The following is a 27,490-nucleotide window of genomic DNA, read 5'->3' as shown; positions in this document are numbered from 1 at the left end:
TATAAAAATCGTGTAATATTGAAGAAACAAATTTTTGCCTATTATATAATGTATTTAAATGTACATAGTGCGCAAACGTGCAAACTATTTTCTAGTATTGTATCATGTAATATGTATTGTACGTGTATATAGTGTATATTTATTATTATTATATAATTTCTTTAATTATATTATTATTATCATCATCATTATCACTGACATTATCAGTAATGATGATAATATAATAATAATAGCGATGAATAGCGGTACTAGTACTAACACAATAACGAATAGTGAAGGAAACAATATCGATTATGAACAATAATATAAGAAAGTAAGGATATAATTAAACAGTTGTCGAGAGAGAGAGAGAGAGAGAGAGAGAGAAGTACTCACAATTTTAGTTACAATAATATATGATTGTATCCATTTGCGAAGTAAAACGTCTTTTAAACGATCGACGTCGTACACGTGAGAGATCAAGAGAAATCCTGTCCTTTCATTTTTATGAGAAAATATATAGAATTGCAAATTTTTAAGTGAATCTCAATTTATTTATCCCACTGTTTTACCTTAACAATTCTATTTTACCTATTATATCGTATCAGGTGTTTACTATTATATCACTTATCAGTGTGAGTCGTGCGGGGCGAGCATGTAAGCTCGTGCATGAAACTTGATTTTGTAAAAAATGTTTTATCTCCATGCCTCTATACCTACTGGAAGTTGCCTAGAGGTACGCAATCATGGATATTTCCTTACTATGGGCCGATTCCATCAAGATTCTGCGTTGCGTCTTATGCAAATATTCCATAAAGTTACTCGATCGTTTGGATGTTTCCATGCAAGAAAATTCACTACGATAAGAGGAAAAGTTTGTAGGCTCGATTGGATGATATTATGAAAAGGTTGTGCTAATTCCAGAGATGAAGTAAAGGAAATAAACCTTTTATTGTGATTTGATTTTGCATATCAAACTAAATAAATAATGTAAGATTGTATTATATATATAGGAGCTTTGGTAAATACGACATCTTCTCGTGTAGAGTAGTTAAGCAGTAAAAATATATGAAAACGCGTCGCTTTAATTTTCCCAAAACCAATTAAGGCAGTCCTTTAAATATACAATTGAATTCCAACTACCTTTATTATAGGTAAGATCCCAGGTTTATATAACGTAATTGGCATAAATTAATAAGGGGTTATCCTCGTGTGAGGGCTTTAAAAAGTCCATTTCTTTTTTTATTTCGTATTTTATATATATAACGAAGAAAATTTACCATCTAGATTTGAATTGGAATTATTTATTAATATTTCGGGAGTTGTGGAGCAGATAAGTAAACGCTCTGCTGACCTTCTTCTTATTTACGCAAACTTTAAACGTAATTTTCTCGGAAGCACTTATTTTCTTATCGGTGGGGTCCGCATTTACAGAAAACTATTTGACGAATTAGACTGAAATTATGATAGATTATTCTACGCACCTAGGACTGCTGCGCGTCTCTATCGCAATTCTATTTATTATATAAAAATTGATATTGCTTTGGTACTTCTATATATAGAGACGAAAGAAAGAATTGAAGAGAAAAGTGATTGTTTTATATATCCATAATTTTCTTATTCTTTAGTAAAATCGAATGATTTTGATCTGAATTATAGCATTATAAGCATGTAATCTTTTTATCTTTTTTAATACAGTTTAATTTTAGACAAGTGCGTATGGAAGAAAAGACGTTAAGCCCATGCACGTACCACTCGTGTTTATTACCGGGCGCCGTTTTTCAATGTAAAATACATTGATAAGGAATTTCTGAATTTTCATTAAATTCCCACGTTTCGTTGTTATTACGAAAAATGTCTGAAAAAAGCGTTAAATTTGATCCGTGACAGGCCGTCGTAGCGGCTCAACGAGGATATAGTTGATAGTCCCTTAAGTAAAATCCCCTTGATACGAATGATAGATTTCGCATCGTTCGCTCGTCGCGTCTTAATATAATGTATAGATCATCTCTCAAAATTACTAACAATAATATATTTTAGATACAATAAATATACCGTATAGAGAAAAAATGCGAGTTGCAAAGGTACGCCGCATTTACGGAAGAGAAGGACGACGCGTCTCGATCGTCTCACTCACCCCGTAAAGATACAACACTAGACTTATTCGAGCAGGTTTTTCACAATGGTTGAACATTCATGAGTAAAAAGGAGCGATAAAACGTAAAATAGAGAGAATCGACTAGTTTGATGGAATAATACTCGTTAAAACGTTTGACAAATGAAGAATGGAGCTTGGAAAGAAAATTGAAGAAGATATAATATGTATATATAAGCAGAATAGCAGCCAGAGTAAATGGCCTTATCGAGATGACGCGAGATTTGATCCGTCGGAAAAGTTTGCGTAGCGCGCCCATTTATACACAGGTAAAAATATACATTGCAGTTTCATTCGGTGAAATTGTGCATTTTGTTCCGATGGACGCGCGCGCGCTCTCGCTCGCAATCTCGATCCTATATATAATAGGGGGAGGGGGGGGGGGGGACTGTGTGTAGGACATGCAGATTGTCTGACTATATGTATATATATATATGTACACAATTATATTATCGAGATTCGAGGAAAGAGGAAGAAGCAGCTCTTTAACGTTCGGTCGGAATAACCGTGCGCGCGTGTACTCGGAAAATCTTCATCAGGTTTTTCTCACTGGGATCAGTAGTCCTAGGAAACCTCCGGCTGAAAGGAAAATATGTAAAATTGGGAAAGATGATAGAGGCTGGATGTATATATAGGTGTGTACCTACCGAGTACGATCGCTGCAACGAGGAAGATTGGTATTTCGCAACTGATGTCGAGAAGCATACCAAATGCCAGATTACTGGCGATCGCGCCGATCCTGCCGAAGCACGTAGTCATGCAAATGGCCACTGCACCGACGTGCGTCGGGAAAATATCCACGACCACGCTGCCAAGAACAAAGTTTGCCGTCGATATCGTCAGCGAGAATAAACAGGTGACTATTAGGATTTGCAGGGACGAACTCATAAAGTAGATGACCACGCCGAAGAGGCCAGCCATCAGCATGGTCGTTACTGTGAAATAGAAAGCCAGCCGCACCCACTCTTCTTTACACTCCTCTATACCTTCTATTCTCTTATACATATATATATTGCGGAGCGCACGATATAGGGCGCAAAAAGGAATAAGGCAAGAAAAGCTGAAAAGCCGAAAATATTGCTCACTCACCTGGCATCGTTCGACGACCAACGCGATCAGCCAGATATCCGGAAGCTATGTTACCGAACAAACAGACGGCGTTAATCGTCAGAGTGTTGATGAACACTCTTTCCCCTATTGTACCACTGCAAAGAACCCGATGGTTCGCAGCCTCGACAGCTGGTAACAACAACGCGTTCTCCATTGTTCCATTGCCACTTGGCAGCACATCCTTGCTCTTCACCAACTCGCACACAGCTACCGAACTGTTTGGATGCAATTCGTTGTACGTCTCGAATCTATTGAACAGTTCCGGTAGCCACAAACCGAAGCCGTAGTACCTTTCGGACCAAACAATTCTCATTTAATTTTCTGTTCCGCGCGCGAGGCTCATCCCTCTAATCAATCGTCTCTCGTATGTACATGTCATGTATACAGAGAGATCCACCAAGGACTCACCCAAACATGTTCGAGAAGAACATTGTCCAGCAGAGGATGGAGTACTTCAACAGAGGTGGCGATGCGATTGTTCTCATTTGGTACCACACGTTCTTTAACAATAACTCGATTCTTCCGGAAGTCCCATCCACCTCGTCTTTCGTCATCGATGATTCTTCCGATAAAAGAATCTTCACCTGTTCCGCATCATTGTGTTTAATAAGGACTCGTCTCATTCTTTCTCCCACATCAGCTCCATCATTCGTAATATACTCACAGGATAATCGTGCTCCTCCTGGCCAGTGTTGACGGCGTAAATTTTCCTGAGTATCGCCAACGCTTCGTCGGATTTGCCTTGCGAGAGCAAAAATTTCGGGCTCTCCGGGTACGTGATCCCTACCAGAGCCACCAAGAACGTAGGGATTCCGATGAGGGCCAGTAGGAACCTCCAGGAATTGTACAGAATACCAGAAACCTTGATGGAGAACGGCAATGGCAGGATAATCCAGGATAGTCCTGCAGCGTATAACAATAACAAGTATTATTAGAAATATTCGTTATAAATGTCTGAAAAAAAATAGTTGTCAATTGACCAGGTAAGACCAGCCATGATAGCGTCCAGAAGAATCCAACGTAGCAAATGCTCTTTGATCGATTCCTATCCGAGTGAAATTCACCGAGATACGTGTATACCAATGAGCCAGGGGCACCAATTCTGTAGAAAGAATTGGACTCGACAGTCGACCATTGACGTTCGTTGGAATCAGGCAAAATATAGAGAGCTTTTCTCTTTGCGATACTTACAGGAATCCACTGACGCCACGAAAGGCCAGGAGCAACGTAAAGCTTTGAGAGATGCTAGATATCATTGACAAGATGCTATCGGCGAATAAAGTTATCAAGAGGGTCTGCTTCCGTCCATAGGCATCAGCGTAGATACCCCAAAACAGCGAGCTTATCACACCACCTGAATAACAAATTAACTCACTTTCAACTTTTAATTCTTTCACCATTCTATTGTATGTATCAATTTTTCACTGCGAAATGTATTTGTATACATATATAATAGAGAAAAAGGAAACATTTGGAAAATTTCTCGCAAATGATATCTCTTATATGTGCTCACCAACGAGAAAAGCTACGTTCAGGAGTCCCTTCTCCTCGGATGATAAACGAAGATCGCACTCAGCGGATGGTAGGATATAGGCGTTTATACCATTTTGCAAACCCACGCAAAGGAACATCATACCGCATAAAAGTAACAAGCAATAGTGAAATTTTCCATATCCTGTAAAAATATAATTATTCTATTTCTTGCGTTTCTCCAAAAGCTGTATATATATATGCGTATAGTCCTAATATATATAGTACATATAATGTTGTACCACTCAAAATCACCGGAACCAGACTGTTTCTCTATTTGCGCGCTGATGTCATCCCCCTTTATTTTTGTAGCTATAAACGATTATATCAATTTATCATAGGCAAGACTCTTTTCAAAGGAAATCGATAAACGTTTATAAAAAATCTTATGGAATAAATTTATATCTTTTATAATTGGGAGTAAAAGATAAAAGAGGATTATAAGGGGAACCTTGAGTCTTTGGTCCGAGCGCATGATTTCAATAAGTTTTAAATAAGTATATTCGATCTTTACGTATATATATATATATATATATATATATATATATATATAATACTAATACTGACCGCAAGCTTTAATGGCTTCGTCAAAATCAGCGCTCCCCTCCTTGGACGCATGATTATTTTCTGAAATCAATAATATTAGATATTTGCACTCTTCCATACAATTGTTGGCAAAGAAAGAAATGAATTTTCTAGCATTGATTATATCATTGAGATATTTGGAGAAATTGACGCATTGGATGGACGCGAATGACGTTCTTTCGTTTCTTTTCTATAGCGATTAAAGCTTCCTATCCAATCAAAGAAATTCTTGAAGCAGCTCGAATTCGCGCATTGCTGCAATGACAAAAAGATATTGCGTGCTTCGCGTATGCACGCTGACACGTTCCAATTATCTATCTAATCGCCCCGTACTCTTCTGCCTTGCAATAGCCTTCGTTTCAATATTATAGGTATATGGAAATTTTTCGCCATCTCCATCTACTGAATTCTCTTAATTCTCACGAGCAATTCCCTTCTGTCGAACATTTCCGATCGAGCGCGAGCCAATTCACGAAATTGCCAAAAAATTGTACAACGCGTGCTCTCGAATCGTCGCGAAATCACTGTATTCTTTTTTCAAATGTGAAAATAAACTTTATAAAAGCTGACGCGAAAATCGTAACTTTATCAATATTTATACTTTATGCAACATCTGAAAATTTATTGTCCGCGGTTATGCTTGTCTAAATTATAGTAATTATTATTATTATTATTGAGAATGGGGCTGGAGAGAAATGTAGCGCTTAAAGACGTAAGCAAAGAAAAAATGATGATTCGACGAAAGCGGAGAATAATTCGCGTATCAATTTTGCGAGTGTTGGTGAAGTTTGGAGAAATAATTAAACAGGTTGCGAGAGGATACATACACACATGCACGTATCGATGGACGAAATAGAATTTTAGAAATTGCGACGATTCTTCGTTTTATCTAATGATAATTGGTAAGATGCAACCTTGGGGAGCATTCGGTACGTGTATATATATATAGGTATATCAATATATAAGGTAGGCAGTTGGTATGATTGTAAATTAGTATCACAGAATTGTTAACGCTGTTTGATTTAAAACGGAGCGTGGAAGGGCGTAGATAAAATTTTAATTTGCTCCTATATACGAAGATACAATTATGTTTCTTTAATGAAAATGTCTGTTTCGTACGAATAAGTTGTCAAGACGCGACAACATACGCGAGGATTATCATCGGCCTTTTCAATAATCGTCAAACACGGACGGCGAGTGTTTCGCGTCTCGTAATTTTTCGAGTGTGTGTCATACAGGGTATATATATATATATATATATATATATATAGTATTTACACGAAAATGTGCAAATAATTTCAGAGAAACAGATCGGAAGAATCAAATGTATCCACGCGTCGAAAACTTTTATTTAAATATTTCCAAAATTAATTCTTCTGCTTTTTCCTCATTCTGTACACATTTTTCGTACACTGGCGAACTTCGCTCTATATTTGGCCCAGAATATTAGCGACACAGTGCTATTAAAATAATATGCGTGCGAGGTATTTTCTTAAAAAGAAAACAGAAATATTTGTTTAGAGAAAAAATTTTTTGGAGAAGGAATCTTCAGTGGTGTGTGTTTTTTAGGAGTGTAAGATTTATTCTTTACACGATTCAACAAACATTCCTATTGATTACAAACTATTATTATTTGGAGCTGAGAGTTTTGTGCATGGAACAGCGCACCTCTATCATACACGCGTATATAATTATATAGAAAAGGAGATAATTAATCCGCTTTGAAGATCGTAAAAACAACAAATTAAACTATAAAACGTTTAATTTTTCAGTGATAATTATTGATTGGTAATCTGGCGCCACCATCCTAGCTTGATCGACACGAGTCTTTAGACGTCGGATTATTTGCTAAAGTCGAGGTAATTTAAATCAAGTAACCAATGTTCATTTCTCAATCTTGCATTAATTATCTTTCTCACGCCACGCGCGTTTAAGGAAAAACTAATCTTGCATCTATTTTTATTTCAATTGAATAATAATTTGTGGCCCAAAGCTCTAACGTTATCACAAAATATCGCACATGACTTCTCTTTACTTCCATGATGATTCATCGATACATCGGACCAAGGAAAAAATAGTATAACGTTTCTCGAAATTCTAAATAAATTATGGTATTTCATAGAGAACAATTGGACTCGTAAAAATATGGGGCGGAGGGATAGTAAAGAGAAGCAACATTTTTTCTTCACGCAGCTAAACTATAAAATTCCATTCGCGAATTATTATTGGTTTAATTGAAAATTTTTGTAAACGCTAATCAATATCTGAATTGTTAATAAGAATTGAAAACTATTACACGGAGAAAATATGAAAATAATTTTTATTGTGTGTCCTCTCGGTTATACTGTCATATCTTTTCAATTGTAGAAAAAATCATTGAATTTAGACTTCAAATTACTGTGTGATCATTAAAATGCACCTGAAAATCAATGATTTTTCCAGGAAATGAAAAAGTTTGACAGTCCAACCGAGGGCACACGGTAAAATTTACTTTCACATATTTTCTCCGCATAAAACATATATATATATATATATATATATTTATCTTTTGGTATCCAGCTCGAGAGAGATGCAGAATTTCATTTAACGAAATAAATATTTCATTTGGAGACTTCGGATTGACCGATGAAGGGTATACGAATCGCATGGGAAGAAAAGTAGCACGCGTTGCACGAGTAAATGAAGAAAACGATAAAAAAAAATTTATCCTTGAAGGAAACGAAAGAGAAGAATGAAAAATGAATAAAAATGTTGGGATGAAACGAGGAAAGAAGCGTTGAAGAAAAACTCACCGACTGCGAAGGACAAAGTTGCGATTTGGTTGACCATAATGGTTCACAGTAGCGATCTAGGAAATAACAAGCCTATATATATATATACGTAAGTACATAAGGATAACGATGAGTGGCACGCGACACTCTAAAATTGTTTCAGCTTATTCATGAAAGATTTTCAAGAAAAATTCTGGTAGCTGAAAAGACGCGCTCGCTCGGGCCTCTTAATAATTTTCTTCTCCTCCTCTTCGTTTCTTCTGGATCTTTCGTGTGTCAAGAGCAACTACTGCTTAAATATCGTGTCCTGGTCTGCCCTACTCTACCCTATTTTACCCTACCCTACCACACTCTATATTCCACTTTACTTTGTATACTCTCTCCTTTTTTTACTCTCACTCTTCTTACCGCGCGGCGACGCGTCAAAGTATTCTCTGGCTCTCTCGTATATGTATGTCTGCACGCGATCATCCGGCTGTGCTGCTGCTGCGCACCGATTAGTCCAACTTACATTCGCGCTTTGCGCTCCCGGTGTCCCCACCTGTCAAATATCGAAACCTACCAATTCTTTCGCATACACCCCTCTCCCCTCTCCCGGTCTCGTCACAAACCGTCCTCCTCCCACGATCTCACGATGAGAGGCAGACTCTACCCCGTAAAACCATGCACCGCGTGCTACCGACTATACGACCGACCGACATCGCAATTAAAGCACGAGCCAATAGTCAAGAACGAAAGAAGGATTTCACACAATTACGATAAATTCGTGCGTCGAGCGATGCCGAAGAAACGCCTTGCAGACGCCAGACGAGATATACCATTTTTCCTCTCAGTATTTTATTAGAGTAATGGATAAAAAAAAGAAAGAAAATATAGAGAGAATTGAGATAAAATTACCATGCAACATCTTAAGAGTTTCAGGGGTAGGATAGTTGGTATATCGTGCCATAGTTGTTCAACTACTTGACTCCCGAACTCTGCTGTGTCCCCTGATATACAAGACCGCCAAGACCACGCATTTAAATATTTGCTTGCCCGTATCTTTGAAATTAATTAAAAAAAATCGTATTATTACAATGGTGTTTACTTTTGCTCGATAAGGTTGACTTATTATTAGGAAATAAATCTGCTCCGAATGGAGACAGGTATTAGCGAGTATTCTTGCAGTATGCATCATATACGACCCCTTTGCAGTCTCTTCTTCCTTCTTCATTATTCCGATAAGGACCTGCATATAATATATATTTTTCACGTCAAATTGTACTATAAGCGATTCCGATACGTGACATTGGCACGCGTAACCTTCTCGCGACTTTGGCGAAGAGAAAGAGAAAGATTGGAAAAACGATGATCCTGCGAGTGATTTACGTGATACTGCGAAGATAGCGCGAGGGGAAATTGATCAAACTCCGATGGGTCTAATGGTACTTTATTCTACTTTTTCCTATCATTTCCCTCGTAAGTCGTATATAAGTATATGCATTTTTAAAGGATATTGCTCTCCTCGAGTATCGGTAGCATACCGCGGATCGCGAGTCTGCTGATATTATCGAATTTTGTAAAATTGCAACTCGCGTTCGAAATGGAAAGAAAACGAGTCCAATTCTCCCTTGGCATGGTCATGAAACTCGTAATGATCAACTTTTATTGTGTGCCGAGTAAAGAGTAGAAAATCAAAAACTTTTGTTTATTATTCTATTGTCTTTTACCGTCCGCGTTGCATTCTTATAATTTTCATCATCAACCAATCACATGCTTTTACCTGTGCGACGCTCATCAAATTTATGAATTTAACACTTATATTCTTCGCTGAATACATGAAGCGTATAAATCAAAGGCATGTGTGTAGAAATTAATTATAAAAGACAAACAGGGATACTCGCGTTGAAATTAATCTGAGACAATTTTGCACGAATGGTGCAGTGACGTAATCGTATAATTTTAATTAACTCGTTAATTCCCTGTCAAACCACTGTAAGTTAAATATGATATCCAGCAGTCACGTGTAAGAATCGTCTGGTGTATTGCGTAAATATCTTCACATATTCTACATATTTATCGATATTCAGACTACTTGTTTTATAAATCTACATAACGTAATATATAATAATAAAGCTCCTTTTTTCGTAAATTATTATTTGATAATATTTATTATTTCTGTGCCAATTAGTAGAGGATTCAAGCAAGTTCTATTTATCATTAAACTTTCAAGTTGTTATTAATGAATACAAAAGATAACTATTCTAAAAATATTGAAGCACTCTTAATTATTCTCGCGTAAGAGTATATGCCAATATCGTAAGAAAAAAAATACTTTCTCCTGGTGCATATTTAATCGCTAGGCAATATTTACAGTTTTACTGGATATAACAATTAAATGGTAATATTTACTATGGGCGCGGTACTCCCGTGATTAGGCTCATTGACCGCAAAATTAGGAGTACAGATCGATATGTGCTAGTCGACTTTCAGATCCGTTATTAATAGGCACAATAGAAAACGAAGAGAAGGAAAGTGTATTATCAGCGTGCTAAAAACTAAATATCCTCTATCTGACAAATTTATTCTTAATTAAACACGCCAAAAATTATACCGACTGTTTCTATTTATACTTCAAGAATCGTCTTTTTCAAGAATAAATCATGTTTATAAAGGTGGCAGACTTTCGTGTATTAAAATGTTTCTTATATAAAACATTACAAGGAGAGAAGCTGAACAAATATCGATTTAAAAAGTTTTATTGCACAAAAATAGCGTGTATCCCAGATTAAAAAATTCGTAATTATTTTAAATATCTAAATATTTTTATCAAAGAGATGTATTAAATACAAAGCTAATGAACACCTAAAGATTACAGCTGTTTATAAACCATTCACAGAATGGAATATGCATTTGTAAACATTTTTCCACTATAAATTGCATTATTTGATATAGAAATGTTATTACAGTATTTATTGTGAAATATTTTCAGATTTTTGCCATCAGATATGTCGAACGTGGAAACTAACGATGTACTCTGCATTGGTTCTTTGAACAGAAATTGCAAATGGATCGGTTGGATGGAACGTGAATGCAACTAATCGTCTAGCGGCCGTTGGTGTTGTTCGACCAAGCATTCCTGCATACATCCGAAACTTTAAAAGACCCGAATCTCTTGCATAAAATCTATTAATGAAAATAACGAATATAATAATAATCATACGTCAGACATTATAATTGATATTTCAATATATATATTAACCTGATAGGATGTTCCCCACATGGCTTAGGTCGCTCCATCATAGAGACCCATTTATCATCGTAACAAAATAAAGATAGATCGAGGTACGGGGAGCTCGAATATGATTGGGCACATATTGGTAACTGAGCAAGAAGTCTTTTTGTAGCCTCTGTTATCCCGCCATACTTCGCACTTACTATTGTCTGTTTAAACCTTTGTTGCATCAGTCTAAAATACGAAAAAATAAATCTAAGTAGGAAACTTTAATGAGTAAACGACATAATAAAAATATTATGCAAATAAATGAATTGTATATGAATTGTAAATGAATTATAATTATTAATTAACTACTTTTTGTTGTCTGCATTGCACTTTATACATATTAACAAGGGTTACCTTGCATAAATATTATTGGACGGTGAACACATATATTGACAATCTGTACTCATTCTAGCATTCCTAAAAAAATCACTAAAATTCTCAAACTGTGTTAACAACTGTGGTGAAGCATTGTCATAAGCTGCCAAAATTTTTGCAGAAACCATATCATACACCACTAGAAGCGCGGGCTGTGCATTTGGTTCACTCGCTTGTAACGTTGCGACTTCTTCACTCGCAAATCTGACTAATATGTGATTCGTATCTAGCAGCTGCATTTTCCACATTCTCAGAGAATTTAGCTACAATATTAATGTTTAATATTGGTAAAGAAAACAATCAAATTCAATGCATCAGATATATAAAAGATTTTTATGTACCTGGTCAAAATATTGATGAAAGCGTCTAAGCTCGTAAGGATTGTTTTTTGTATAGCTTATATATTCAGCCCTTCTGTATAAGTATACTAGCAATTTATGCTTTAAACAATTTATTGTGGTATCCCTAAATGGCCTACAATTAGCACCTGGCCATGCGCTTGTAATTAAATATGCATCATCTTCTAAACAGAATCTATGATATAAGAATTTCAGTTCTCAGCGAATAATAAAACATTTCAAGTGAAAATATTTAATTTTGAAAGCTTCCTACCTTCCTATTGTGCGCACATTTATAAACATGCCATCAAGAATTTGAAATATGTGGATAGTTTGATGCTGAACTGATAATACTGCCAAAATATCTTTATATAAGTATAGTCCTAAAAGTAAAAAAATTGCAAGTCAAAACATACAATTTTGATAGAAGCAAATGTACACTATAAATAATCTTTGTTTATGTGCCTACCTTGATTGTGCGACAAATATATTTTATCTACTTTAAATTGTCTAGTATCACATAACTTTCCACCTCGTAAATCAACCAAATGTAAACTATAATCTTCTAAAGGGGACCTAGGATTTGGTGTCAAAGCTTCGTTGTTTGAATAGATCTAGGATAATGGAAAACATTTGAAGAACTACATTCAGAAAGAGTTGTTCCCATAATCTATATATACCTGATAAAAATGTGGCCTTAGCTCATCTGGTATATGTGCTGCTGAGCCCACAATAACATAACGTGCATCATCCGTGAATAAACTACATTCTCTGTTTAACTGCTCGTTGCTCTGCACTACATTGACTACCCATTTAAGCTATAAAAAAATAAAGTAAAATATATACTCTTATCAAATTTATAAAATTATGAGGAATTATTCTACAAAACCTTGTACCTTAAAAAAGCGATTAAAAATATTGCTACGGATATTAAAACTCTTTTCATCATTTTGGCCAATGTATTCTCCTTCACAATCTGCCAACAAATCAGCAGCAGCTGATGCACCACGATATTCATAAACTTCAATAGATGTCTGATCTGCGCTGAAGGCAATCAAATACCTTCCATCAGGACTGAACTTTCGCAGAAAGCATGGTGGTTTCTCAACATTCATGACAGTAAAATTAGGAAAAACATTTTGATAAAATTGCCTTGCATTATGTACATGAGTTCCTGGATATGGGCACCCAAACGTTTCTCGTCTTCTTAGACGAACAACAATATTTTGTGGTCCAATTTTTCGAGGTTTAATCGGGCATGGCTCTGTCACAAATTCAATTTTACCCTCTTTTTCTGCCATCGTTTGAAGGAATATAATATTTTAATCATCACAACGTAATTATATCTGTTGAATAGCGACGAGGATTAGTTATAAATGTCTAAATAATTTTAATAAAGTACTGCTCATTGAAATGCTAATAAATTACTTGTCTTTGAATAACTTCAATTTTTATTATTTCTAAAACTTTCATAACTTTACAACAAAATATTATTAGTTACTATTAAAATATCCACACTAACCTATGACCTTATGACTGATTGATCAATGACGTTACGTACTACTACGTTATATATAAAATCTAAAGTAAAAAAGTTATTTTTTAAATAGCGAATGTTGAGATTGCGAAATAGTTAAATAAGGTATATAAGAGAAGATTAATATAAGAATAAGACGAATGAAAACTAATATGTGAATCATGAACTGGTGTTATGAAGTATGAACGGTATGAAGTGTATGAACTGAACTAGTAGTGTATGTAGAATGTAGCAGAGCCACAGTGAGCCACTATGTAGATTGTAGACTATAGCTGTGTTTCATTTAGCAAAAAGTTGCTACACTTTTTACACTTTGTGCACTTTTTAAGGTGTCAACTTATACAATGGACAAAGACAGAAATGCGGAAAATGTAGAAAGTGTTAAAAGTGTAGATAAATAAAACACAGCTTATGTAGAGTATGTACTATGTAGTGATGTGGTGTGGACTGTGAAGTTAAAAGTTGAAAAGTTAAAACCAGTTAAAACCTCAATTCATAGGCCGGTATTCATAGTCATTGCTTATATTTAAGTCTGACTTAAAGTATTGATTGTCCTTTTTCCCCTAACAGTAATAGAAAAAGATAACCTATGCTTAAGTCGGTCTTAAATATAAGCAACGACTATGAATACCGGCCAATAGAGGGCATTTTAGCTGAAAACGAAAGACGATCTGTGCCATCTGTGGTGGACTGCGTCCTCTGTGGAGTGTGGAGTGGAGTGACGTGATTGTGCACAGTGCATGGTTAACATTATGGTTTGTGGACTGTGTTTGGTTGTGTGCGTTGTGTGGTATAACTCCAGGACACTCAGGTAACCGGCCGTAACTGGTAAAGCCACATGGTGTCAATGGTGTGGTGGTGACTAGTGAAGAACTGAAGAAGACCACGTGGGAATTGGGATCCATGTACGATTCAAGATGGAATACATTGAACCACGCGGTTCTTCTCTGCTCCAGCAAAACGCTGTTATGTATGTATTTTATCAATATATTTACTTTTAAATACTTGATATGTGCAAATTCATCATTCTTTATATCATTAGGATACATTTTATAAATATATAGTATTTTCATTAAGCAATTTATTTAATTTTACTGTTCGTAGTTTATGCTGTGAATGTGGTATACAAATTGAACCAAATCCAGCAAACATGTGTGTAGCTTGTTTGCGTTCGCAAGTTGACATCACCGAAGGAATCCCCAAACAAGCAACTTTACATTTTTGTAGAAATTGTGAAAGGTTAACATTTTTAATTTACTAGATAATCTTATAAACTGTTTTATTAATTAACTGTTTCATTATATTTTCAGATATCTGCAGCCTCCTGCTGAATGGATTCATGCAGCTTTAGAGTCTAGAGAATTATTGGCTCTATGCTTAAAAAAATTGAAAGGATTGAATCGTGTTAAATTGATAGATGCTGGATTTGTTTGGACAGAACCACATTCTAAACGTTTGAAGGTATTTTTGTGAAATTATCAATGTATATAATGTTGCAAAGTGCTTAGCAGAATCTATCTGTGGTTTAATAGGTAAAACTGACAGTTCATGCAGAAGTTATTGGTGGTGCTGTTTTACAACAAATATTTATTGTTGATTTCATTGTTAATCATCAAATGTGCAATGACTGTCATCGTGTAGAAGCCAAGGATTATTGGCGTGCATCTGTTCAAGTTAGACAAAAAGCTACAAATAAAAAAACTTTTTTCTATTTGGAGCAACTTATTTTGAAACATAAAGCTCATGAACAAGCATTGGGTATTAAACCTATACATGGTAAATAATTTCAAATAAATGAGGTAAAATAAAATATGAGTAATATTAATTTTTGTAGTATTAATTTGCAGATGGCCTTGATTTCTTTTATTCAAATGAGGCTTCGGCTAGGAAAATGGTAGACTTTTTGATAGCAGTATTACCATGCCGTTATAATCATTCTAAAAAATTAATTTCGCATGATATTCATAGTAATATATATAATTACAAATTTACCTATAGTGTTGAAATTTTACCTATCTCAAAAGATAGTGTAGTATGTTTACCGCAAAAATTAGCAAATCAGCTTGCAGGGATTAATCCAATATGTTTAGTATACAAGATTACAAACTCTTTACATCTTATAGATGTTGCATCTGGGCAAAGTGAGAAAAATTAATTTTTTTTTAATTTAATAGCATAAGTAATTATTTCTTCTTTAAAACAGTAATTTTTTAGTTGCTGAAATCAACAGTACAATCTATTGGAGGCATGCTTTCAATAGTATTTGTGATCCTAAGCAATTAACAGAGTATGTTGTAATGGATATTGATCCAATTAAAGATAAAGATAAGAAAGTTTTTCCAGGGCAGGGATGTGTTTCCCAGAAAGTAAGTGTGATAAGATTTAATTAAAGATAATGTAAAAAATGAACAGTAATATGAACAAATTTGTTATTTTAGCATGTAATATCAGATGCTTGGATTGTTAAAGCTTCAGAGTTGGGCATAAATGATAATACCATTCACACACGAACACATTTGGGGCACATTCTGAAGCCTGGTGATTCTGCACTTGGGTATATATACAAATTTTTATCAAAAGAAATACATGAAGATATTAGTGTTGACTAATATTGGCTTAAAATATACCTAAATATCTTGTTTGGTTTCAGGTACAATCTGAAAGACAGCAATATTAATGATACCAATTTTGACAAACTAAATCAAGATATGATACCAGATATTATATTAGTAAAAAAATTTTATGGAAATGATAAAGCTGCCCAACGGCGAGCAAGATTATGGAAACTGAAACACCTTGCAGAGGAAGTAGTCAGTATGAGTACTGATAATAAGTAAGTACAACAGAATTACTAGTGTATCAAAATCGCAAGATTAAGATCAGGTAGATCGTTATTGCACAAAAACAAAAAACAGGAAGATGATCGTTAATTATCCTAAGCATATTATAATCGCACATTTAAATTATAACAAATTATTCACAGCATGTTAAATTCTCAATGGTCATTTTTTAATTTTGCAGTGACTACAATGAGTTTTTGGATGAATTAGAAGAAGATCCAGAGATGCGACAAAACGTCAATATATTCAGGGACACGAGAAAACAAATTCCAGTAGATACTAATGAGATTGATCCAACTATTCCTCAAATCACTTTAGAAGAAATGTTGGATGATCTTGTTATAGAAGATGAAGAGATGGCAGAGGTTTACAATTGAGAAATAACTGCGTGATTTTATCACTTAAGAAATCTCGTCTACAATCTTATTATTGTAAAATGACACTTGGATAAACCCAAGTAATCAGCGTGTATATATATATATATATATATATTCAGGGTTTTTTGCGTAAGACGCCCCAGAGTATGGATACAAAATGACATGTATCTCTTTAACTATAAGAGATATTCAATTTTTATATAGGACCTTTTCGAAACATCTTGTTATTTACTTTCAAAAAGGTTATATGAAAAAATTGAATACCTTTACAGTTACAGAGATACACGTTATTTTGTATCCATACTCTGGGGCGTCTTACGCAAGACACTCTATATATGTATATAGAGTAATTCAAGCGATAAGCACAAAAGTGTATATATATATATATATATAATATACACAATCAATAAATTGCTAGGAGATAGATAATTAGGTCACAATCAGTTTAATCGTTGCTCTCGAACGTGAGTAGATTTTTCTTTTGAACATAGAAAACACTGATGTAAAGAGGGGAGAAGATTAGTTTTATTATATAAACGGAAATTAGTTTAGCCATTCCGGCTACAGTCTAACACCGGACTTTCAGTAAATCTGTCAACATGCAACTGCATATAATTTTCACCTACCTTTTGTTGTTCTTCGCTACAAGCAATGCAAAAGTCAATGTTTTAAAAGGTAATAATAGTTTTTTCTATTTTTTGTATAACTTTGTTTCATATATTCAAGTATAATTATGTCAACAGTGTAATATTCCTATAGTAGTGGTGAATATTAACTACAGGTCGTATTGATTGCAATGGATTTTAGCAGCGTAAAACTTATGTATTTAAAACGGAAATAAAAATGTATTGTATAAAGTTAACGTTTAAGTCGCATGATTAATCTGCTCCAAAAAGAAATATTCTTCGTCTTATTTATTATGTGTACAATAATCCGCAGTTTCGTTATTCTTGCTGTTGTCTCGCTGAAAAACAGATCAAAATATACTAATTTTTCTGTGACTGTAAGATTAAAAGTGAAATTAGATGTTAAAGATAACAAGTTAAATATTCTTGCGTTATGAAGGCTGAATAAGCCAAAATAATTTTTTTATGAGTAGCATCAGATGTGGCGGAATCAGCTTTAGAACGCGAACTTCAAACATGGATGGAGTCGAACGAAGAGACTGATTCGTTCAAACAAATGATCGAATTATTTAAGCTCCCCACAAGCTTACAGCGCAAAAATTACAATTATTTTACTGGAGAAAGGCATACAGTTATATGCAAAACATGCATAGCTACTTTTAAAGTATTTATCCAGTACAGAAGAGATGGTAAGAGCGCTGAGGATATTTTAACAAGAGCTTCTAAACTATGTAAATTGTTGAATCTCCAAAAAGAGAATGTCTGTGAAGGTTTAATTCAATTGAATGGGGTAAATATATTTTCAAGATCAGCGTACTTAGTATTACATGTGTTATTTATCTGATTCAATATTCAAGTGTCACTAGTTTATTAGTGCGGTATCCACCGAGAGTGTTTTTCTTAATAACTTCAATTACTATAAATTAAATATTTTTCTTTTACAGCCAATTATTCTTCGTATAATAGACTTAAAACCAAATATAACTGCAGTCGACATATGTGGTGTAATGCTGGAGCATAACTCCTGTTCTGTTATTAGCAGTGAATTTGAATGGACAGTTAATATTGATACTAGTCCAGCTAAAACAATACGCGTTGATGATACAAACAAAATTTTAAAATTACTCCAATTAACTGATATCCACTATGATCCTAAATATGAGGTTAATGGAAATGCAGAATGTGGCGAACCCGCCTGTTGTCGCATAGGACAGAACGTGACAAATGACAAAGGAAAATTGGCTGGCTATTGGGGAGACTACAATCACTGTGATAGCCCATGGCATGCAGTTACAGATGTCTTAGATCATATTAATTCAACACATAAAGTAAATGGTTTTACGTTTTTCCGAATTGTATCTTAAACTATATTTTTATAATAACTTTTAAAATACTTGTAGGACATAGAATACGTATACTTTACTGGAGATATAATAGATCATGGAGTGTGGGAAACTGCAAAGGATGGAAATGTAGAAATTCTGACTGCTGTATATAGCAAAATTCATGAAACTTTTAATCATACCAAAGTATTTCCTGTGATAGGCAATCATGAATCCCATCCACCTAATGTGTAAGAGGCTTAAATTTATTATTTTACCACTGTTAAATACTCCTACCAATTTTATTTATTATTCTTATAATTTCAGTTTTGCTCCTGGTACCATCAAAGATGATAGAGATAGTATGGAATGGTTGTATAGAACACTAGCAGATTTGTGGATCGGCTATGGCTGGTTACCCGAATCGACACGTGCAACTGTCTTGAAAGGAGGATATTATACCGTATCACCACGACAAGGCTTTAGAATCATTAGCCTTAATAATAATCTTTGCTATGTATATAATTGGTAAGTTGAAATGAAAATAAGGAATATTATAATGGGATAAATGACTGAAAATTGTACAGGTGGCTTTTCTACCAACCACAAGATCCAAGTGACCAATTGCAGTGGTTAGCTGATACTCTATTGAAAGCTGAAAACGATGCGGAATTCGTTCATATATTAGCACATATACCCCCCGGGGATGCTGACTGTTTTAGCACTTGTCGTCGAGAATATTTAAAAATTATTAATAGATTTAAACATATCGTAACTGCTCAGTTTAATGGACACACGCACAACGACGAATTGCAAGTGATATATGAGGCGCAAAGTCTTGCTAAGCCTATCAATGTAGCTTGGAATGGAGGGAGCACAACAACATTTGCCAACCTAAATCCCAATTACAAAATATATTCACTCAACGTTAATAGTATGGTAAGCTATAAAGAAGCATTGATTGATGTAATTAAAATAATATCGATTTTTATACCTTTTCTTATTTTTTGTAACCAGGAAGTGAAAGATTTTGACAATTGGATGTACAATCTAACACAAGCCAATGAGACTCCAGACCAGCGGCCCAAGTGGTACAAATCTTATTCATTCAAAGAAGAATATAAGATTCCAGAAATTACATTGCAATCTTTGCATAATTGGCTTCAGAGGATAAGTATAGATGAAAATATGCTTAATCTTTACCATAGGTAAGTACTATTTTGGCCCTTTTACCTAAATGAAATTGTTAGATCATACATCTTAACTTTAAATTTATCATTCTTTAGAAATTTTATGAAATATGCAGACCCAGCTCTTGAGATACCTTGCAGCTCCAACTGCTTAAAAGATTACATAAATCGTATTATTGTAAATAGATATTGAACTTTTTTAATATACAAAGGTTTCATGAAAATATAGAAATTAAAAAAATATTTACCTTGTTAATAAATTATCATTATAAGTATTTTTTTATCTCAATAAAAGCATGTCTTGACTAAAAAACTTGAACTGTGTATAAGTTTATTTATTTTTTAGTATGTACAAGAATAAAAACAACACATATCATTTGATTTTCTCTAAAGGTAACCAGTTTACGCTCCTTTGATCCAGAATTTCATCTGGTGGTATTTTGTCTAACATTTGCATCTGTAGAAATATAAGAAATTACATTTTTTGTACAGATTGAATTGATGAATATTTTAAAAGTTTCTCAATGTTAAAGCCTACATACTTGTTTCCTGACATATAATACAAGCATCTCTATGTGTTGTGGATTATTGCACTCCGAAAGGAAAAACCTACGCCATAATGCACCAGCTAATACCATATCATTGGATAATATTGCTTCATCGTATCCAATTATAGCTGCTTGAAATTGCTCTCCTATTTGCATAATTTGCTTGTTCTTTTTAGAACTAGTTATGGTCTGTGAAATTGTTTTCCATTACCACATTAAATACTGTTTCATTTTTACCATATAGCAATAAAAACAACATTTGATTTAAAAAATATACAAATAAATAACTTACACCTAATTTATCTACTCTATTTTTAAGATCAGTCCACATCTTTTGAACTATTGCATTCCTGATATACTGTCCATTTTTTCCCTCAGCCATATAGCGACACATTATCATCCAAATATGCAATTCTGTTATAAGAAACCAAGAATTGAATGTATCTGGCATATTGAATTCTAGAAATAAAACTTTAAATTTAAAATATTACTCTTTGGTAATTCTTACAATGTTTTTAGAATATAAATTACCTTTAAAAAATAGATCATAATTCAATGTGTCCACAACATTTTCATAAATAAGGTTACTGTTATTTAACATTCTCTGCAAAATAATAGATTTCAAAATAATCAGTTATCATTTACAAAACATAACCAGGAAAGAGGATACTTACATACTTTAACAATCTATTACTTGTACCAATTTTTTTAATAGCATTCTTTATAATACTGCCATTTATATATGATGCTGGGGATGTTAAACCCAGATGAATGAATTTATTCTTTATCAAAGGCGATACGTAACAAGTAGGTAAAGCACCCAATCTACCAAAGGCAATAGGAAGACTTGCATTCTGCCTCCACAGATAATTCATCTGTTTCTTTTTAAAATGTAACAACCTAGTTATATAATACAAACAAAAATTTAATTATAAAAAAAATTAAGAAAACATAATTCAACTGAGGTTAGTAAATATTAATAATTATGATAAGATGGGATAAGGATACATATTTTACCTAATGTGAATAAAATATAATTTTGCCTAACAAGATTGTCACAATGATACTTGGAGAGTGCATAAAGCACGTTGTCAGAAAAATATAGACTGTAAATAGATAGACCTGATTAGGTTCACTGTACTTTAAATTTTATGGAGCTAGACAGCTGATAGGCTGGTTTTAGAGTTTGGTACGTTGGGTAAGCGGGTAAACTAGTGTAAAGTGCTGCTCGAGCGAGACTACTCGCGAGAATCGAGAAAGCCTTTGGTCTTGGTGCCTACTGCCTTGGTGGTGTGGCCGTCAACCGTGGCCAGCGGCTTTCCGATTCTGGTCGCTCTGTCGCTTGTCGCTTTGGTCGGTTTGATCAAACGGGGAGTATAAGAACTTAAGACTGAAAATGGAGGTCTCCCGGTGATGAAGATTCACAGATCGTGAGACCAGGATTTATAAAGGATTTCTTGTTGATTCTTACACAGAGTGTTTTATTAATTACGGAAATTGTTAGATCAATTATTAAACTTGTGAGTTGCATAGAAATTTTGGGAACAAAAGTTGATTTTCATTACATAAAATGAAGGAGAGACAGCACTAGGCGCTTACTGCTTGTTCTCAGTACATTTATCAAATGTAATAAAAAATCGTAATATTCTTCATGATTTTACATATATTTTTTATATAATTCTTGTCATTAAGAATTTTTTGCAATATCCCTTTAGATTCTTATTTATTAATCAACTCCTAATTGTAATACTTATAGAGTACATATACATACATAATATAACATATGATTGTATTTCTTTATTTTATATACTTTTTTCATTTGTGTATGTAAATTAAATACTTCATTACTTTTTTTTGTAAAATTTCAGTTTCATTTAACAAAATTGTTTATCTTCTAAGAAATATTATAAATGAGAGGTGTAACACTTAACGGGAGAAATATTTTGTTTAAGTATAGATGTTTGTAACAAAGATTACTGTTAATAGACATTAAACATAAGAAATATGTGGATCAATTTTGTTTATAATTGTATTTTAAACTTTTTTGTTAAATTTCTTGAATACTATATTTTTTGCAATTGACAAGCAAATATTGCTTATTTATTTGTACTACTTGTAGTATAACAATGAATATGAATAATTCTTCATTGCATAGTAGTAAAATAAAGTTTTAATTTTCATGACTCATATTAACATTAGTCCCACAAATTAAACTGATATTATATCATGTCTAATGCCATTTTTCCTTGGTTATACTCACTTACAATTATTATACCAAATTTGTTACAACAAAATTGTTGTATCCAAATCATTCTTATCAATGTGTGGATGGTGTAACAAAGGTTAAATACTATAAGAAACTTTTAAGAATCATCTTTGAAATGCCCTTTTTGCAGCATGAAGTCTGGTAGATCAAAAGCTAGAGTGGCTAGAGCAGGTGGAGCAGCCAAAACTAAAAAACTACAAGCAAAACATGCACAAGATAAGTTAAATACCCCTAAAGAGGCACAGAATGTGGATACCCCTGATCTATCGGAACTGCATAAGCCAATTGACATAAGTGTATCAAGTTTATTTCAAGTGACAAAACTTTTTGAAACGGGCAGTAATGAGGTTAAAGCAATTTTAAGCAGAGAATGTGATATTGTTTATGAATGCCGTATTTGTCGTAGTTTATTTAGAAGCTTGGCCAATTTTATTTCACACAAACGAATATATTGTACAAACAAATTTAATTTAGAGCATTTTGGAGAATTTAGAAATAAATATGATATGGTAAGTTTGTCATTACTATGCATGTTTATTATTCTGGCTATGCAACCAAAGTTTGTTTAATATACACATTTAACTTCCTTAGATCAAAAATCGAGATTTACATCACCAACCTGGTCATGAACCAAATACAGATGATAGTTCCAAGAAGAGTAAAATTCTTAGAGGCCAAGTTAGAATGGATGAAAGAAAAGATTTAACTTCTATACTTAGTATGCTCGAACAGAAGCACTCTTTAAAAGTTAATGGAAAGTCAAGTCCTGAGAAACAGGAAAATATGAAAATTACTCAGTTAAATGAAAATCCAATAGTTTTGGAGCCAATTGGAAGTAATTTAAATGCAGCTTATCAAACTGTTATTGAGGACAATGATTTTCCAATCATGTCAAATGAACTGATGAAGAACCAGGTAATAGCCTAATTATTTGATACTTCGTACAATGAAACAAGATAAATCTTATTAAATTGCAGGTAATTGAGTTAAACAGTATAATTGATGAAAATACAGGAATTCTTGGTCCAGATGGCCTGCTAATAGACTTTGACCAAGCTAATAACAAGGACAAGGGAGGTGATGAGAATCTTATAACATTAAGTACGAGTGATGATGACAGTAGCTCAAATGCCGATAGTTCTACATTACAAAATTTAAATTGCTCTATTTGTGAGTACATTCATTTAAGGACCTTCTACTTAAAACATCCAAATATCTTGGTTTTAGGAGTTAAAAATTATTCTTGCCGTTTTTAAGGTAATGCAAGATTTTCCACAAAGAAAACATTAACGTTTCATGTAAAAACTTTGCATACAACCCATCGCATGTGCTATCCATGTCCCTGTTGTTCCAGTACATTTGCAAACACTTGGAGTGTATATCGCCATTTATTCAAAGGTAAAAGTAATGTATTCCTCATTTATAATTCTAAACTAATTATTGTACTTGTATATTTGGACAATAGTTCATAGGAAATCAAATGACCAAGTGCGTAAGTTAAGATCTCAAATTCAAGAAAGAGCTTTTCGTAGAGAAACAACTGCAGCGGAGGATATAAGTAAGAAGACAACATTGGCCAAATCATTAAGTCTTACAAACTTGTCAATGAACAATAACACAAAGGTATATTGGTTGTTGAAACATCAATAAAAGTATGAAAGTATTGAAAATTATACTGTTGATTGTTAACTCGGAATTTCAGGATTGGATGGAAAATCAAGAGCTGGATATAGAATTACAGAGATGCGGAATTTGTGGAAAACGGTTTGAAAGGAAAGTTGCTTTATTTTCTCATTCTCAGAATTGTCAGAAGCGTTTAGCCGCTAATAACCATTCAAATAGTAAAGAGAAAAATTCTGATAAATCTTCATCCAGTTCTGATATATCAACTTGTAACAGATTATTAGTAGGCTCAAATAAAACGACATACTACAGTCCTATTATTAATTTGGACAAATCTTTAGTAAATTCAGATAAATCGTCGTTACATTCTGAAAAATCATTTTCGAGTAATGCCTCAGATACCACGGATGTTTTGACTGCAAATGATGGTATTAATTTACCAATTGATGGGACTCTAACGAGCAGAATAGATCGAAGAAACAAATCCGCTTCTCCAGAATTGGAAACAACAATTCGCGTTGAAGCAGTAGAAACTTTGAGCAAAGATGACTGGGATAAATTGAACGATAAATGTGACTATGGCGAAAATTCAAATCCTGAACTTTTTTCATCTGATGCAGCACCAATAATACAAACTCCCCTTTTAACCGATTTTATGTTTTTACCAGAAGATGAATACACTCCTGAACCTGCAGTGGAAAAATCTTTAACTGGTAGTAAAAGACGTAAAACATCTCTTAAGAATTTAAAAAAAAATGTTTATCTTCCGAGGGGTAAGATTTCTCTTATATATCGTAATTAGGTAACTTATAATATAAATTTATAAGAAATTATTATTGTCATATTACAGAGAATGATACAGGGAGAAATTCTAATACCGTGTCAGCTGACGATAATTCTGGAAAGACTAAATCATTAAGGCTATCGTCCAGTGAATCGTCAAATAAAATTGATTACACGGCTTTGATGGATGATAAAATATCATATATAACAAATATACGCAAACTGCAGTGCCTTTTATGCAAACGTAAATTCACATCAAAACCTAATTTACGGAGGCATATGGCCGTACACGTTGGTTGGAATCGCTACCGTTGTCGATCATGTGATTTTAAATGCTTCATTAAGAGCGAATGCGTCGCACATTGCAATAAAATCCATAATGCACAGAACAATCGTGTTATTTTAGAAAAGATGATAGCAGAAATACCAGAAGAGGAGTATGCTTCAAATAAAGATTTCCTGAATGAAAATAATGCTTATGAAACTGATGTTACCGAAGAAATAAAACGCTCTGATGTTACAGTAGCGACGTTTGATAAAAATAAAGATACTGCAGTGAATGATGATGCTATTGTCATTAAAGAGATAGCGTATTTAAATCTAGGCAATTCGGCAGATAACGATATAAAAATTAAACCAGAAATTATTAATTTTCCAGATATTTTTAAAACAGATAATCCGGATGTTGAAAAAAGTTCATCTTTCCAATATAATAATATTAAATATCCTCATAACGATATGGCTAAAAATTCTGAAGAAAATGTTTATGATAATCCTAATAAGGATACCGATCCTCCTAAAGAAACTATTGCACGACGACAAAATAATTTATTGGATTCTGATCCTGAGCTTCGTCGTATGGTGATGGAAGTTATTTTTGGTTCTACGGAAGCAGAAAATTCACTGGAAAAAGATGAAAACGAGAGTCGAAAAAGGAAGTTTGAAGATGAAATGGAAGAAGAGACATATAATTCATCGCAAATTGATAATGTGAACAAGTCATCTTCCGCTATAAATGAGGAAGAGCGTCCTCATCGGCCTATTCGAAATAGGGTGAAAGCAGTTGACAAAGACTTTGTTTATACGTTAAAAGAAAAGAAAAGTAGGGATTTCTCAATTAAGGGAACATGCAGAAAATCAGAATGCCAAACAAATAACCACGACGAAGGAGTGCATTCAAATGATTCCTTTATCCAGGAAGATTTTGACGCGAATAAGTTGGAATTAATCGAGAATAGCTGTTGTGAAGGGCCGAAAATTACGGCATACAAATAACGTTCTATGTAATGTATGTTATTTTGATTGATATAATCTGGTTATTTAATATTAACAACAAGATGTTATGAAAATGCAAAATTTCAAAGGAGTTTTATTTTTAATGATTTGTTTTAAATTACCTAATTGGTCTTTTCTATTTCACTGCATTGCTGCACTAGTGCAATGAGTTAGGGTGAGAAAACATAGGTTTGTCTTATTTCAACTAGTTTTACCAGTTCGATAGTGCAGCGAAAAAGAGTAGACCTAATATTTGAAAGCAGATACATGTATACATACAATAATAGTTTCATGATAATACATGTATATTCAATATAGTTAATATTAAGTAATTCATATCGTGTGGAGATTCTCTAGCTTTTATTACGATATTAAGAAACCTGGAAAAATACGATATACGAAGCAAATTAAATTATATTATACTAACTCTTTATTATCTGTGGAAATAGAATAAAGTGCCGTTTATGTCTTAAGTGAATTGTTTTATTTGCCAACTGTCATAAGTATTGATATATGTTATTTAAATTGTAATAAAATCATAAAAATGTCAAAAAGCTAATTTTTATATATATAATTTATCGAAATTAAATTTATTAAAGTATTTTTCTTTTATGCTACTAACTAATGGCGTTAACAATAATTGTAATTATTTGTAATAATTGTCCAATAGGATATGAGAGAGAACCTGAGAGGATAACACGAAACGTGGGGCCATCTAATGGATGAAAATGAAAGCTTGTCTAGCGACAAGTGTGTGAGTGTGCTTTACATGGGGTGCGTTCCGAGTCACGCATATGCGCGCAGTAAGCACTTAAATTCTATAATAAATGTGACATAAACTGTACATTCTATGCGCTTCATGCGTAATTTGGAATGCACCCATGAACGATCGGCGGCGGCGACGAGCGCGCGCCACTTGGAACAGTTGAAACTTTGAACTGCTTGGAACTTGAAACGCTTCGGGTCGGGAAGCAAGGTTGCCAAGTCCGCCATCTTGA

General features: G+C 33.7%; 6 protein-coding genes and 1 long non-coding RNA gene across 10 annotated transcripts; 4 read left to right on the top strand and 3 right to left on the bottom strand.

Moving 5' to 3' along the window:
- Positions 1-730: 730 nt before the first annotated feature.
- LOC136773577 (synaptic vesicle glycoprotein 2C-like) lies at positions 731-10,712 on the bottom strand. The gene is made up of 10 exons (XM_066727353.1): positions 8,152-10,712; positions 5,342-5,401; positions 4,758-4,919; positions 4,436-4,598; positions 4,225-4,346; positions 3,909-4,147; positions 3,653-3,828; positions 3,224-3,534; positions 2,782-3,069; positions 731-2,713 (listed from the first exon to the last, which is right to left on the bottom strand). The coding sequence occupies exons 1-10, from the start codon at positions 8,186-8,188 to the stop codon at positions 2,670-2,672; spliced, it is 1,602 nt and encodes a 533-aa protein (XP_066583450.1). The 5' UTR covers positions 8,189-10,712; the 3' UTR covers positions 731-2,669.
- LOC136773582 (uncharacterized) lies at positions 6,351-11,227 on the top strand. The gene is made up of 3 exons (XR_010822647.1): positions 6,351-7,218; positions 7,919-8,239; positions 11,102-11,227. It is a non-coding gene; the product is annotated as an uncharacterized lncRNA (long non-coding RNA).
- Positions 10,865-14,255, bottom strand: abo (de-etiolated protein 1 abo). 3 transcript variants are annotated; one of them, XM_066727351.1, is made up of 10 exons: positions 14,069-14,255; positions 13,628-13,686; positions 13,002-13,451; positions 12,786-12,923; positions 12,575-12,719; positions 12,380-12,488; positions 12,109-12,301; positions 11,747-12,030; positions 11,372-11,578; positions 10,865-11,295 (listed from the first exon to the last, which is right to left on the bottom strand). In XM_066727351.1, exons 3-10 carry the CDS (start codon positions 13,404-13,406, stop codon positions 11,112-11,114), a joined length of 1,665 nt encoding a protein of 554 aa, XP_066583448.1. In that variant the 5' UTR covers positions 13,407-13,451; positions 13,628-13,686; positions 14,069-14,255; the 3' UTR covers positions 10,865-11,111. The 3 variants fall into 3 exon arrangements, with proteins under 3 accessions (XP_066583448.1, XP_066583449.1, XP_066583447.1); XM_066727352.1 differs by having other exon boundaries at positions 14,130-14,180; XM_066727350.1 differs by lacking the exon at positions 14,069-14,255 and having other exon boundaries at positions 13,534-13,883.
- On the top strand, positions 14,025-17,020 carry Nmd3 (60S ribosomal export protein NMD3). The gene is made up of 10 exons (XM_066727355.1): positions 14,025-14,141; positions 14,213-14,612; positions 14,747-14,881; positions 14,953-15,103; positions 15,175-15,418; positions 15,490-15,783; positions 15,857-16,008; positions 16,081-16,196; positions 16,293-16,475; positions 16,664-17,020. The coding sequence occupies exons 2-10, from the start codon at positions 14,560-14,562 to the stop codon at positions 16,857-16,859; spliced, it is 1,524 nt and encodes a 507-aa protein (XP_066583452.1). The 5' UTR covers positions 14,025-14,141; positions 14,213-14,559; the 3' UTR covers positions 16,860-17,020.
- A 376-nt stretch (positions 17,021-17,396) lies between these two features.
- Positions 17,397-20,240, top strand: LOC136773575 (sphingomyelin phosphodiesterase-like). Its single transcript, XM_066727349.1, has 8 exons — positions 17,397-17,534; positions 17,959-18,275; positions 18,430-18,813; positions 18,886-19,058; positions 19,135-19,335; positions 19,395-19,746; positions 19,825-20,015; positions 20,094-20,240. Exons 1-8 carry the CDS (start codon positions 17,459-17,461, stop codon positions 20,188-20,190), a joined length of 1,791 nt encoding a protein of 596 aa, XP_066583446.1. The 5' UTR covers positions 17,397-17,458; the 3' UTR covers positions 20,191-20,240.
- A 77-nt stretch (positions 20,241-20,317) lies between these two features.
- On the bottom strand, positions 20,318-21,845 carry Uqcc1 (Ubiquinol-cytochrome c reductase complex assembly factor 1). Its single transcript, XM_066727356.1, has 6 exons — positions 21,563-21,845; positions 21,220-21,445; positions 21,077-21,149; positions 20,838-21,004; positions 20,540-20,734; positions 20,318-20,454 (listed from the first exon to the last, which is right to left on the bottom strand). Exons 2-6 carry the CDS (start codon positions 21,418-21,420, stop codon positions 20,371-20,373), a joined length of 720 nt encoding a protein of 239 aa, XP_066583453.1. The 5' UTR covers positions 21,421-21,445; positions 21,563-21,845; the 3' UTR covers positions 20,318-20,370.
- A 177-nt stretch (positions 21,846-22,022) lies between these two features.
- LOC136773574 (zinc finger protein 800) lies at positions 22,023-26,947 on the top strand. 2 transcript variants are annotated; one of them, XM_066727348.1, is made up of 9 exons: positions 22,023-22,171; positions 22,942-23,320; positions 23,403-23,726; positions 23,789-23,911; positions 23,960-23,981; positions 24,069-24,209; positions 24,277-24,434; positions 24,514-25,207; positions 25,285-26,947. In XM_066727348.1, the coding sequence occupies exons 2-9, from the start codon at positions 22,943-22,945 to the stop codon at positions 26,490-26,492; spliced, it is 3,048 nt and encodes a 1,015-aa protein (XP_066583445.1). In that variant the 5' UTR covers positions 22,023-22,171; position 22,942; the 3' UTR covers positions 26,493-26,947. The 2 variants fall into 2 exon arrangements, with proteins under 2 accessions (XP_066583445.1, XP_066583444.1); XM_066727347.1 differs by having other exon boundaries at positions 23,789-23,981.
- Positions 26,948-27,490: the final 543 nt, after the last annotated feature.

This window comes from Prorops nasuta, unplaced genomic scaffold (assembly GCF_024137725.1).
Source record: "Prorops nasuta isolate Cenicafe-Biocafe unplaced genomic scaffold, Cenicafe_Pnas_1.2 PNAS00005, whole genome shotgun sequence".
Lineage (NCBI taxonomy): Eukaryota > Metazoa > Arthropoda > Insecta > Hymenoptera > Bethylidae > Prorops > Prorops nasuta.
Note: the sequence above shows the minus strand (reverse complement) of the source record. Positions and strands in the feature narration are given on the sequence as shown.